A 15,326-nucleotide genomic window follows, 5' to 3' on the forward strand; every position below is an offset into this window, starting at 1 on the left:
AGAGAGAAAGAGCACTGGAAAACAAGAGGGATTAAGGGAAGGTAGGAAGGAGAGAATGCATCTTAGCTCAGCTAAATTATTCCCCAGCATCCTTAGCTTATGGTAAAAATGTTCAGTTCCTGAGAAGCCATTCTTGTTCAAAAGTAGCCAGAGGCCTAATGCTTAATTATTCTATACATGGTCATATAGAAAGAAATGTTATATAGCGAATACAAGAGAACAGGAAGGATTACAGCCCAAAGATAAACATTTTATATCTTTTTAAAACAATTTAACATTCCACCAGTGTTGTCATTGGCAAAGCTAATAATCCCCTAAAGAAAGGAAGAAATTACAGCATAGGTAATGTAGTCAATAACGTCTTAATAACTCTGGTGACAGAGGGCAACTATCGTTATCATGAACATTTCATAATATATATAAATGTGAAATCACTATGCTGTACGTCTAAAAGTGTTGTATCATATGCCAACTATACTTCAATTATAAAATTTTTTTAAAGGTAGAAATTAAGCAAAAGAGCTTTCCACCTTATTTAACCTACTCTCTCTTACAGGAGATCATTGAGTATCTAAATGAAGATTATACATTCTTCCTTTCAGAGGAAAAGAAAAACAAATCCAAAGTTACCCATTAAAAATCAGAGAAGGGTTTGTAAAAATTCCACTGGCTTCAATGCTATAAATTTATTATCAGAAAATTAATTTGTTTTTCTAATAGCTTTACTGCATTTTTCAATATGTAGCTATTATGTCCTAAGAGCAATTACTTTAACCTCATCAAAATTCACCTACATTATTTGTAGTGACTGTCCAAAAAAAAAAAAAAAAAAAAAACACTCTTGGCAATTAGCTTATCTATAATCCCATTCAGTACCAAGATTATCCCCAACTTCTTTCTGGAAAAGAGCAACTATACCCTTCTCAAGTACTTAGTCAAGATCCAGAGACTCCCTTGGATTCTTACTTGTTACAGCCATCTGGCCTGCTGTCAGAAGGGCCGACCACAGTGTCCATGAATGTTGCAACGTTGGAAAATCCAGCTGGCAATTCATCCCATTCATCAAATTTGATGCCACTGCCCAAGGAATAGGTACCTTCACCACATTTGCTGCATACCTGGTTCTTCATTTCTAGATACTCTCCAGAAGCACAGGAGAAAGCTGGAAGTCAGAAGAATATAGACCCCATTAGTCACTGCACGTCTCCATCAATTTTAGTCACCAGAATTACTTTTATAAAGTTCTGATCATGCTACACCCTAATTAAAGCTTTTTTTTTTTTTTAAGTTTACTTATTTATTTTGAGAGAGAGCGTGCACATGAGCTGGATAGGGGCAGACAGAGAGAGGGAGAGGGAGAACCCCAAGCAGGCTGCACACTGTCATATTACCGCAGAGTCTGACACAGGGCTCAAACCCACTAACTGCAAGCCCATAACCTGAGCTGAAGCAACAGTCGACGCTTAACCGACTGAGCCACCCAGGCACCCCTAAAGCTTTCTGAAGTTGTCCCTATTGCCACATGCACTTCACAATTTGGCCCCACCGTATTTTCCCAGCCTCATCTGTTGCCCCATCCTCTTCCAAAGCTAACAAAATTCATATCATTCCCAAGTTTTTTCATCCTTTCTCTCCCTACTGTGGTCATCTTTCTCCAGAGAGGCTAACGAATCCATCTGCTCCACTTGGAAAAGTCCAATTCCTACATCAAAAATGACCCTCTTCACAAGACCTCCCTGCCCCCACCAGGCAGTAGGTTAGTCAGTTATGCCTCCCTCTGTCGTCCTACAATCCTCTTCTCATAACACCTGCATTTAGGCATCAGGCACGCGCACGCGCGTGCGCACACACACACACACACACACACACACACACACAAACTTACTCATAAGGTGATATGTATGTGTATCAGTTGATGTGAGACTTTGAGCTTCCAGAAAACAAGTATCATTATTTTTGGATTCCTAAATCTATCTGGCAAATACTAAGTCCAAATAAAAGGTTGACCCAGTGAGTGAGAACTCAACATAAAGGGGTAATAGGAGGATAGCGTTTCTCATGCAATAGCTACACCAATATCTCCACTTTTTCAATATTCACAACTGTGACAGTCATTTTTATAACCTCCATCTTATTGCTGATGACAAGCTCTGTGCTAATTCTGAGAACTAACTCAGAACTGAGAACTAAGCAGACACAGCAGGCATGGGCAATGGGAAAAAGAGTTGGCAGAGTTATACCAAGGAATGTAGTTGTGCTGCTGAGTTATTATTCATTCAACAAATGCAAATCTATGTTCCCCAAATGTGTGGTTCCGTGTTCAAAATGATATTAGTGACTTAAAAGCAAAGGACTTTCTAACCATTTAATGAGGATATTAAAGAAACAAGACCTCCAAATAAAATAAAACCTCCAAATTAATTGATCAATATAAACATATCTCCCAGCAGACTGGAGGAACAAAGCCTCACATTTGGATAGATTCTCCTTTTATAACATATTTGGATACTTATCAAGATACACAAACAAGTTAATTTTTAAAAAATAAAGAATTAGAGCTAAAACCCACATTCATCTACTTATTCACTCACAAAAATAGATTGTTTTTCTTCAGAAAAGCTTAATTTGTCTATACAGCGAAATTCCAACTCTCAACATCCCAAAATTAGTAGAACATCAGAAAATAAGAAAAGGTTAGGCAAAAGATGTTGCATGCTGGCTACAAAGTCAAAACCATCCTAGAACCAGGTTATACAACTTCCTATGACCTTAAGTGAGTTACTTCACTTCTGTGGGTCCTCAGTTCCCTCTCTGAAAAATGAGATAATAAACATAGTATTGCTTCACACGGCTATAGTAATTAAATAAAATATAGTATAAGGTGCTAAGCATAGTGCCTGGCATTTAATAAATGCTCCCTCTGCTATTATTACCACTCCCAGCGCTACCAGCAGAGAAACACAGTAACGGAAAAAACTGTATTTCACCTTCTATGGTTTACAGGCCTTCTAGTAAACTGATAACTACTGTAAGAAACCAAGTTGAACGTGCAACTTCAGCTCAGGTCATGATCTCATGGTTTAGGAGTATGAGACCTGCATCGGTTCCACTCCCCGTGCAGAGCCCACTTCGGATCCTCTGTCCCCCTGTCACTTTGCCCCTCCCCCACTTGCTCTCTCTCTCTCTCTCTCTCTCTCAAATAAATAAAACTTTTAAAGGAAAACACACACACACACACACACACACACACACACACACACAGAGTCAAAACCATTCATTTACTGTTGTCTATGGCTGCTTTTGCACCACAATGGCAGAGGTGAACAGTTGCAGCAGGGACTACAGCACCTGGTAAGCTGAAAATACTTTCTCATAAAATAATCTTTCAAGATAGTTTAGTCTAGTGTCCCAAACTGAACTTTTAATTAGTGAGAAGTAATATTTTATAAGTTACTATAAGGGACTCTAGAAGCTAAGAAGAAGATTGCGTTGTGCTATTTCAGAGTGTTCACTGCCCTGTTAAAACCATTAAGAATACCCCCAACTCTTTCAGAGGTGGCTCCTTCTGTAAGACCAGAAGGAAGGCTGAAAGATAAAGTTGACAAAGTTCTGAGTATTTATTACACAGTCAATTCTTTTTATCCTTGGCAAATACAGGGTTAGGCTCCTATGAGACTCTGGCCACAATATCTTCAGCAACAGATCAATATGTAACCTTGTTTTATATGTGTTTCAGTTGAAAAATATCTTATTTAATGTACATTGTTCATTCATTAACATTGAACTTATGGCCAACAGCACTATAATTCATCTTCGAACTAAGCTTATTTAACCCACGTATTTTCTCCACAAGGCACATCACAGCCTTCTTGCACTTCGGAACACTAGCCAGCACTTCAGACCATTTGGGAGCCATTTTAGACAGTAAAATAACTGATAAAAGTATAAAAACGCAAAGAAAAAAAGTGCACTGAATAGACTGTGAAGAGGACATTTGTTGACACTGTAAGAAACAAGGCAGAATGTCACCTTGCTTGACCTCAGCTGAGACCGTGTGATAGGGTGACTCAAATTTTTAAAGCTCTGTACATGTCTGCAAATGACTGTGAAAGTATTATTTGTATTGATGGGGGGGGGGTCACCAAAAAATTTTATGAAGCATGTGAATTTTCAAATATGGAATTCACAAATAATTGGGAGCAATGTTTATAACAGACCTGTGAAGAAGGAAGATATTATGCCCATTTACCACATGAAAAAAATGAGGCACAATATATTCAAATAACCCAATTAGGAAGGTACCCATTAACAAGTGGCAAAACTGATACCCAAATTTAGGTCTGATTCCAAAGCAGCTACCTCAGGAAAACTCAACTTATAATAATAATAATTGATGCAAAAAAGGTCAAGCAATTCCAAATGAATCCATAATTATACTTTACATCCTTCTTCATTTCCTGTCTTGAGTTGTTAAACAATATTGATTATTGTGCATTATGGAGCAATAACCATTCCCCATCCTGAGAAATCTTGTGGAATTTTTAATATATCATTCCTAAAATACACATTCATGAAATATTTTAGCAAGTTACTGACTTCTCTAAGTCTCATTGTCCTCATCTGTAAAAAGGAATAATAATATCTAACTCAAAGAACTGCTGTGGGATTCAATAAAAGCCTTTAGCAGTGTGCCTGCCATAAGTCACTCAATATATGTTAGCAATAATTATTAATAATACAATTCAGGGGTCTGAGACAACAAGAGTTCTGCCACTGGATTGATAATTTTTTATTTCCTCAGAATATGTAATCAAAGCTAGTCAAATGGTTACAGGGCTTCTAATGATCCAGGGGAAATAAAGAGTCTAAACCATTTTTTTATTTTCATCATTTGTTGTTTCTCAATCTTTTGTCCATCCTGGAATCCAGCTCTTGAGTCACATGTCAAAGGAAGAGAAGAATCACATGTTCCTGTTAAATACAATGTGCTCTATGAGACTATGCCAACATAGCACTGCTGACCTTTAGGCTGTCACCAACAATGACCAGTTTTCCCATTTCTGGTATCATCCATCTTAGCCAAACCCACTTTCCACTTCAACACTGCTTTCTCGGACTCTGGTTTTTTAGGTGGATTGTAAAAGTTTTTATAATCTTAGGCACTAAACTATTTTCATTCAAATACCTTTAGAGTATAACAGGACACTTTCAACAAAAAACAGGATGATAGTTATTGTAAGTAGCTGTTGTAACTCTCCTAAATGTCAGTTGACTATGTTTCATTTGAACAGTCATTTCTAAATAAATATGATTTTTCAACAACCTCAAAATCCTAGAGTATCTGAACTGAATTAAAGTTAAGCAGACACCAAAGTTCTGGCCTAAGAACAGAAAAACTTTATTTGCATAAGGTCCCATGCTACTCAACAGTCTGATATCTCACAGTATTTTACCTAAGCACCCAGAGAAAGAGTGATGTCAAAAATCCATTCTTTTGGGGCACCTGGGTGGCTAAGTCAGTTACGCATCCAACTCTTGATCTTATCTCAGGTTTTGATCTCAGGGTCTTGAGTTCAAGTCCTACACTGGGCTCCGTGCCGGACATGAAGCCTACTTTAAAAAAATATCCATTCTCTTACAATCTAAACCAAGAGGTCATGTGTTAAACTCAGTGTTCTTTTTCTCAGCTTTATGCCTCTTTTCTGACCTCTATTTCTGCTACTGTGAATCTGTAAAGGTTGAAATATGCATGTGTGAAGAAACAGGGAAAAAAAACCATTTATAGTCATCTATCACCAACTAGCAAAAAAGGCTGGGGCAATTTATTTAACCCTCTATACCTTGATTCATTCATATTCCAGTGAGAGATCACTTCACTTTCTCCCTCATAGGACTGCTGTGGTCCCCTGAGACACTGGAAATCACTCTGAAAGTGAAAAGTGACATGAAAATTCAAAGCATCTCTATGATCATGCAACTACCCAGTACAATGTACTAAATAACAGCTACTGAATTAATCATTTATATGCTGATTATCATCTATGACTTATGCCTAACAATAAAGACTATCTATTTAATCCTTTCACCACAAGGACCTTTTAATTTTGCTATTTCTTCCTCCAGAGACCTCATGCTTTGAAAGATGGTAACTATCAATTACATTTATTCATAATTCATTCATTTTTCTACTTAATTCAAGATAATTTATTACTGAAATTTGTTTTCTAAACAGTAAACAGCAATAAAAACTAGTAATAAAAGAAATTTTTAATTTTTAATGAGATGCTGACAAGTTAGTAAGCCTATGTAATGTCATTACAGATAAGTACCTGAGAATCACACTATATTACATGAAGTCATTCAACAAATACTTCCTGAGTACACAGCACTTGGTTGGCAAAGACCACACACCACATATATTTTGGAAACAATCCTTATTCTGATGGAGTTTCTATGCTAATCTAGTCTAGACTTATCTACCTCAAAATAGATTCAAAATTTATATTCACTAAGCTAAATTCACTGTAAATTCTATCTTATCTGTAAACCTAAGTTAATAGCTAAATAAAAAGTAATTACATATATTTATGGGAAAATGAATAAATCAATTCCAGAAATAAGACAAGCAAATGTGCCTCTTTTTTCTTCAGTTGTTTAGTTTAATTTAAATAAGATTGATAAGGGGTGCCTGGGTGTCCGACTTCGGCTCAGGTCATGATCTCACAGCTCGTGAGTTCGAGCCTCACAGGGGGCTCTGTGCTGACAGCACAGTCAGAAAACAAAACAAAACAAAAAAAGTAGAAAATGGCATCTAGGAGAAATTGAACACAATACTGAGTCCAGCAAATCTCAGATCTTCTTTTTCCTCCCTCAGGGCTAGTGATGTAGGCAACACGTGAAGACTACCTTTTTATATTTTTATTTGTGAAATTCTCAGAAAAGAAAAAAACTACATCTCATTTTACAAAAATTAAAGTGAGATAGGAGACATTCCAACAAGTGCATGAATACAAACCAGTCCTGGCTAATATTCTCTAATTCGCTCTTCTCTGAAAAAGAGGATTTCGTGAAAGCATTGCCCCTGCATCTCTGAAAACCAATTCCCGCCTCTAACATCCTTTCCAGTGGATGGGTCCTCACACAGCTCTGTCCGTAGGACCATATGACTGTCACTGCACTTCTTGAAGGGGACTGATGAGCCAGAAAATGATGCCCAGCCTCCCCAAAAAAACAAAACAAAACAGCTCCTGGCAGGAAAATTGATTTGTTATCCTGGCAGATTAACAATCCCCATTAAATTGGTTTCCAACCTTTTATGAGAAAAAGCTAACTAAGGTAGTTTCCATCTTTAAAAAAAAAAAATAACAAATGGTTTTTATTGTGGCTTTCTGACTTCAGTGTTTAATAGGGGAGAATACCAGTTCCAGTCCATCAGGCACAAGATGACATAAGTTTTATAGAAAAAAATACAACAGCGAAGGTCAGGGGAAGGAAAACATTGAGAGTACTTGATGAGGTCACCAAAGGGGCCAGAAACGATGCATTTGTGAAATCAGTTTTCTCAACTTCCAATTATGTCCCAACACTTTGATTCTTATCATCCTGAACTTTTCCTCTTCCTTAGAAGGTGTCAGTCACCCTCTACTTCCTAATATGATTCTGCAATTTTGAGGGCTGATTCCCTCACCTCCTTATAAAACATGTTTTTCAGAGAACCACCCTCAGCCTAGTTCCCACCAAACACCACAAGTGACCTAAAGGTTGATTTCTGAGCTGTCCTTTTCATAATCCCATTTGCTCAGGCCTTTCACCTGCCTCATGTGTTGCTGAGCCCATGCAACTTCCACACCCTTCCCAACTGGAACTTGATGCGTCAACATTCCAGACAAAGCCTATTGAGGACAAAGTATGCCTCTCCTTTTCCATATAAAACAAATTTTCACAAATCTGATTGGATCTCTGTATTTTGCCTACAGAATGAAACAGCCAAGTCGGTCTCTAATTTAGAACACCACATTTAATCCACAAACATTCCAAGGTTCTAGAGCTTTCTTAGGAGCCATGAGAGGGCTACAGCACCTCTCTTCTTGGCATGAATGAAGAAGGACCCTATTCTAAAATAATAATTTGTATTGCTGAGGAGCACCTGGTTGCCGCAGTCAGTGGAGTGTCTGACTCTTGATCCCAGGTCGTGAGTTCAAGCCCCACGTTGAACATGGAGCCTACTTTTAAAAAATAATAAATTCTACAGTTGAATAAAGTACCAATTTTTTTCTAATACACATTGAATAATGAAAGTATATGTATTAAGCATCAACAATATTCTAGGCACAGGGAAAAAAAATACTAACTAACCAACTTTTCGTTGTATATGAGGATACAACTACAAATGTGCTGTAAATTCTGAATGTTATTCTCTTACCTTTCAGAGAAAGAGATACAATTAAGAAGGTAGTGGCCCCTGGATGGCTCAGTCAGCTGAGTGTCCGACTCTTGGTTTCGGCTCAGGTCATGATCTCATGGTTCATGAGTTCAAACCCCACATCAGGTTCTGCACTAACAGTGCAAAGCCTGCTTGAGATTCTCTTTCTCTCCCTGCCCCTCCCCTGCTCTCTTTCTCAAAAATAAACATTTAAAAAAAAGAATTAAATCTACAGCAAGATCATTAATGCATTAAAATGACCCATCAATCAATATATCTGAGCCTTTACATGCTATTTTTTTAAATCATTTAGTTATCTCGATATTAACTTGGATTATATTTTACTCAAGAGATAAAAGTTAGGGGAGTATGGATGTCTCAAGAAGAGGGACTATCACTTGTTCAGTATATACTGTAGAATATTCCAAAGAGTCAGGACACCATAGGAGTTAAGAACATGAACCCAGCAGCTTTTTGCCCTTGACCTACCAGTGTGATGTAATAAAAAAAAACCTTTTTGCCCTTGACCTACCAGTGTGATGTAATACAAGTACCTACTTCAAAAGGTGTGGCGATGCCTCAATAAATTTGAATGAATACATATAAAACATTTATAATTGTGCCTGGCATGTAGCAAATAACTGTTAGCTGTTATAATTCTACATTATTTTAATATTATTATTATTGTTACCATTAAGTTATATTACTATGTTACCTAGCACTGTAGATTAGATGTATCAATTCATTTAACTTCCTCAGACATCCATGAATAGCTGTCTCCAGGTCAAAGTCCTTAGTATGACACACAGGAGCCTGTGAGATTTGCCAAAATCTCTGTACCCTCTTAGATTCTCTGACAACCATTCATACAGCTCTCAGAATGCACCCAGGGAAACTCAGTGCTGCCTCCAGTCTGCACCTGTGTCCATGTTTCCTATGTCTCAAAGGCCACTTTGTATCAGTGAATTCAACAACTTCCTTCAGGGTTTGCTTCAGAGATGCTCAGAGAATTAACATATATGGCCCATTAAATATGGCATTTATCAACTCAATCCTCGGTATGGACACAATTTTTTGCACGGAGCTGCCAAAGCTTAGATAATTTTCCAAGGTTATTAAGCTGGTAACAGATGATTCTGAACTTCAAACTTCTATCTGCTTCACTGTGAGCCCTCTTCCTGTGAACAGAAATCATCCATCTTCCTTGGTAAGATCACCTCAGGTGTTTATATCTATCATTCACTTTGCCCCAATACTATAACATGTTTACCCATCTGCTCTTATTACAGTGAAAGGTCATGGAAAACAGTCATCTTTATAAAACTATTTTTGGATTCCTATTGTCAAGAACATAGGAAATGATAAATGCTTGTTCCAGTGAATAAATTAAAGTTCCATAAGTAGCTGTGAACTGAATATTTTGCCCAAGATATACAAGTTGGTTGCAGATCTGGGATTTAACCATATGTGTATATCACACCTGACCATCAACCATGAGAGGTCTTCAAACAAACACCAATGTAGTTAAGGCTGCAAATGTACCTGCAGAGCAAAGAAATCACATGAAATTAGTTAAACCTAGTGCCTGGGTGGCTCAGTTGGTTAACCATCAGACTCTTGGTTTGAGTTCAGGTCATGATCTCATGGGTTCATGAGTTCGAGCCTGCATCAGGCTCCATGCTATCAGTGGGGAGCCTGATTGGGAATCTCTCTCTCCCTCTCTCTCTGCCCCTCCCCAGCTCGTGTGCTCACATGTGCACGTGCTCTCTCTCTCTCTCTCTCAAAATAAGTAAATAAACATTTTTTTAAAAAGTCTTAAAAAAGAAAGAAATTAGTTAAATCTAGTGTAAGTAGAACTATATAAAAGTTTACTAAATTAGCCAGGCACGTGTGCTTACACCTGTGTTTTCCAAAAATTATATCTGCAGAAATTAGCCTGTGGAGTCCAACTACACATTAGATAAAAGAGTCCTGTAATCAAATAAATTTGGCAAACTCTGAACAAAACAGGATGCACTTAGCACACAGGAAATGTTCTATAAATATGTATTAGGTTTCTCAGAGACTTTAATATGAAACTGTTCACTGTAGCCCTCCAAGAAGGGGATTCACCATTTTCTAAACATACTAGTATTTCACCACAGAAAACTCTGCAAACACTTTGTTTACATGAAGTATTTCTTGGGATTAGTATTCCATGGAACAGACTTACAGCAAAATATGTGACTGCCACTTAGTGCCCAGGTACTGTTTGCCCACGTGCACTTGCTATTGTCCCAGTAACAACTCATCACAGAACAGAAACAGACTATGAGTTGAATTCTGGGAAAAAGTCTACATTTGCAAGAGCTGTGATGCCAAGGAATGGATTTCTCAATCTCCCCCCCTCAGAAAGCTAAAACCAACTCTCTCTTCAGGAGAATCCCTCCTCTTCCTTTACTTCTAAACTGAAATTGAAAGCTGTTCACTGAAACCGTCATGAGTGACTCTGGCTATAAATAGGTAACAATAGAGATCTGAGAGAAATGAAGAAAAAAGGGAAAAAATTATATTCAATTTTTTTTCTAATCAGAACATTAACACTTTTTGATCCAAGATAACCAAATATTAGAACTTTATACAGATACTAAAGCACAAGATTACAAAACGCCCACAAGACTCTGACCGAATTGAGGCCAACATATTAAATGGAATTACAGCTATCTTAAATGGTCATCCTCAATTAGAAAACAGTGTGCTATGATTGTGCTCAAAGTCATGACTAATATTTGAAGGGGAAAGCAACAGAAGACACTCCCAGGAGGGAGAGGTATCTTGTAATGTTTATGCCCACCTCAGTGCCTTAGACTTGTCTGAAAATACGCAAGGAAATAAGTAAAGGAATCCTCTGCCCATTCCCAGTAGCCAGGCTTTTATTTTTAAGGTTTGGGCTTTTCCCCAGTGAGACAGACATAGAGAGAAAGGAAGAGGGAAAGATGGGGGGGATGGAGGGAAGGAGAGGAAGGGAGGAACAGATGAGGGATGAGAGAGAAGGAAGGTATACCCCCACCCAGGCAAGCATTCCAAAAAGACTATTGTTTGTGATGATCTAACAAGGTCAAGGAGACCCCAGAGGGTCAAGGCAAGATTTTAGGGAATTGACCCACAATGGAGAAGAGGTGGAGTAGAGATAGGGGCTCTGTCCCTTGCTCTGGGAGAAGACAAGGAGTGTCGTAGTCCAGCAACGGCATGTTGTCTGCGAGCTGGGCCTGAGTGACACCAAGACCTCAAATGGCCAGTGACACTCACAAACACAAGTCTCCTGGCACCAGGGCTTTGGAGAAGCAGCATAGTTCTCTGGAGCTAAGCCTGGAATTACCAGACAGAAGGAGGGAAATGAGGGCATCTCAGGGGCCTGCCTGGAGCAGTATTACCTGAGAGACTGAGGAGCTTGCCCCAGCAGACGGGACAGGAGGACAGTGGGGGCCACTGTCAGTTAACAACCAGAGGCCTCTCTATGCCGTTTCCTGAGCCCTACAAGCTTCCCGCTCGCATACCACCCAGAGTTCTAGCACAACACAGACTTCACCAATTTCACTTACAAGAGCCTCGCAGCCAGGTTTTTTATATGATTTTTTTAATAAAGATTATACAATATAGCTTGCCCATCAATCTTCTGGAAAAATTTACAATGGTTACCTGAACATTCCTATCAGCCTTTTCCTAAGGAAAGGCCTGTACTGCTTCTCCTGATTAAAAAAAAAAGAAAGAAAGAAAAAAGAAAAAAACCTACCCAATTACATTCTGAAGCATCTACAGCAATTTCAACTGAGCCCAAACTCTGGGTGTGATTTCATTTAGACATTACGATATGGAGAAATTAAGTCCAACTCAATAATTGCCCTAATACTCTTCACTTATTTGAAGTTGCCACATATCATATTTCTCTTTTCTTTTTCCTTGTGGCCTAACTACTGGGCCACATCATTATGACCTAACTACTGAGTCTAGCACCTATGGGCATCACTCGCCAGCCAAGGTTGTGGTATCGTCCCACGGCTTGCAAGAAGCATGCCAATCCGGAACCGTAACACTTTTAGCCTCCTTTATCCTTGAACCACAAGAGTTTCTAAAATCCTCCCTTGAAGATATCCACCAATAAACTTTACGTCTCCCATGCGAGACCCAGTAAAGTCCCCCATCCTGACGTGGCAGCCTAAATCAGAGGCAGGCTCTGGAATCAGACATGTCTGTACTTGAATCCTAGATCTGCCACATCCTGGTCATATGACCTGTGTAATTCTTTAATTCTGACTTTTCTCATCAATAAAATGGAAACACTGGTATCTATCTGAGAGGGTTGTCATAAAGATACGATGGGAGAATGATATAAAGCCCTCAGCACAATGTTTAGCATACAATCGGTGCATGAGAAATGATAGTTATTATTAGCCATAGAAAATCTAGGCCACTGAGCAAATACTCAGTTATTACTATAACTGCCTGCAGGAGTACTTTAATGTCTAGGAATGTGGTAAGCACCATGGTTAGTGCTAGGAATTAACTAAGCTTCTAAGTTACTTAGATATGTTTTTCGTGCTTTTTAAAACAGTTTCTAGAGCAGACATAATCACATTATGCGGAAATAAATGAAAATTCAGACTTCAGAGAAAATGCCAAGATTAAAAATGTCCCCAGCCATCATGTCAGTATTGTCATTTTAAAGTCAGTACCATTTTTAAAGTAGGTAGTATCATTTTTAAAATAAAAATTAATAGTGACTTGATTACTAGTCAATTTTTTTTTAGAAAAGTTCTAGCTGGAGTGTGAGATTCATAACATTATCTTTGGAAGACTGGTAAATAATGTGCAAAAAAAAAAAAAATGTCCCTGGCCTTCTTCAAATAGAAATATTTCCTATTTAAGCATCAAATCTATGATAGATTTTTGAACCTTTGGCCAATACCTTTAATCAGTGATATGCTGGTGAATGTTTAACAACCAGCTCTCAGGGGAAAGGACGCACCTGGTTTGTACAATTTGCCAGTTTCCATGGTGTGAAATACTCCACCCAGGCCTGTTTCAAACTAATAATCAGTTTCCAAAAGCCAGTGCCAGCCAGCACCACCACAGCACCCAGATAAGGAGTAGCGTTCATAATGGTTAGGTAGTCTACCCCAACAGGGTTGCTTACAAGGGAACCAAGGAATTAGCTCACAAGTAAAAGGCAAATATAGATTTAAAAAATATACAGATTTTCTAGGAAAGTAACTGAAGCATCTTACAACAGGCTAATTCCACAGGTATTTTTCAGACTGTTTCCCTTTTGCACTCAAATTCCCCCTTAGTGAGAGCTATGCTCTTTCTGCATAGGTGGCTGACAACATTCCAGCCTTATATCAGCTTATTCTATAGTGACCTTGCTATCCTCTGAAGAATCATGCCAGACTGAGGGGCACCTGAGTGGCTCAGTTGGTTAAGCGTCCGACTTTGGCTCAGGTCATGATCTCATGGTTCATGAGTTCAAGCCCTGCATCAGGCTCTGTGCTGACAGCTCAGAGCCTGGAGCCTGTTTTGGATTCTGTGTTTCCTTCTCTCTCTGCCCCTCCCTGGCTCTCAATGTCTGTCTCTGAAAAAGAAATAAACATTAAAAAAAATTTTTTTAAAGAGTCTTGCTAGACTAAAGTCTTCACTGGCTAGAAGGATCCCAGGTTCTCTCTTTATTCACTGAGGATCTTCCACTAATTTGCTCCATAAGACTACTGCTGTCTTCCTGTCTCCCTTTCATCAGTAAACCCACCACCCATGCTAATACCTTCTCTAGCCAGTAAGAGAGACAGGTTCTATGAATGGGAAAGAATTAATGATCCTTTAATAATTTGCTTATCTATTTGTTCTTGTATTTGGAAACAGAAAAACTTAGCTTTTAGGAATACCATTTTGGAGACAGCATGAAACCCAAAAAAACCTGTCTGTGTCTTACTTCTGGCTTTGAACTCCAATCTATCCCGAGACTACTTCACTGCAGGAACTCATCACTCAACAAATGAAAGGATTAAAAAAAGCAGAGTTTATAAATGAAAACAAATTTAATAACCTATTTCTCTATTAACTCATAATGCTGCACTTCCAACCTGTTTAATTGCTAAAAGACAAGCTACTGAATGTGACATTCATCAATTCTACCATCTGTCTGTAGGTTACACTAAAAAGGCAAATTACATTATTTCTTTGGCTTAGAAAAAAAACAAACCCAGCGCTAAATGGAGGAGTTGTACGCATGGATGTTGGTGATGATAGCAAAGCAATGAGAATGTACTTAATGCTGCTGAACTGTACACTTAAAAATTGGTTCAGATGGTAGAGTTTATGTCTTTTTTTTTTAATTTTTTTTTCAACGTTTATTTATTTATTTTTGGACAGAGAGAGACAGAGCATGAACAGGGGAGGGGCAGAGAGAGAGGGAGACACAGAATCGGAAACAGGCTCCAGGCTCTGAGCCATCAGCCCAGAGCCTGACGCGGGGCTCGAACTCACAGACCGCGAGATCATGACCTGGCTGAAATCGGACACTTAACTGACTGAGCCACCCAGGTGCCCCGAGTTTATGTATTTTTTACCCAAGTTTTGGAAAACTTTTTTAAAAACGTAAAGGAAAAAATCTATTAAAGAGAAATTCTGCCACTCCGCCTTCCAGAGTTGCAACTAAGATGGTAAACCAGATTTTAAACAGATTTTCTTAAAAATAAATGAAGGGTGCCTGGGTGGCTCCATCAGTTAAGTGTCCAGCTCTTGATTTCGATTCAGGTCATGATCTCAGGAACCACGAGCCGGGCATAGGGCTCTGCACTGACAGCGTGGAGCCTGCTTGGGATTCTCTCTCTCTTTCTTTCTCTTTCTCTCTCTCTCTCTCTCTCTCTCTCTC

The 15,326-nt window shown here is 38.6% G+C and overlaps 1 protein-coding gene across 1 annotated transcript in view; it reads right to left on the reverse strand.

The window, feature by feature from the left end:
* Positions 1-15,326, reverse strand: part of ELAPOR2 (endosome-lysosome associated apoptosis and autophagy regulator family member 2) — a 179,259-nt gene that overhangs the window by 68,464 nt on the left and 95,469 nt on the right. Inside the window, exon 3 of the mRNA XM_043588737.1 lies at positions 967-1,162. Coding sequence (XP_043444672.1) covers positions 967-1,130 — 164 coding nt within the window. The 5' untranslated portion in view covers positions 1,131-1,162. The remainder of the gene's footprint in view (positions 1-966; positions 1,163-15,326) is intronic.

This window comes from Prionailurus bengalensis, chromosome A2 (assembly GCF_016509475.1).
Source record: "Prionailurus bengalensis isolate Pbe53 chromosome A2, Fcat_Pben_1.1_paternal_pri, whole genome shotgun sequence".
Classification (NCBI taxonomy): Eukaryota; Metazoa; Chordata; class Mammalia; order Carnivora; family Felidae; genus Prionailurus; species Prionailurus bengalensis.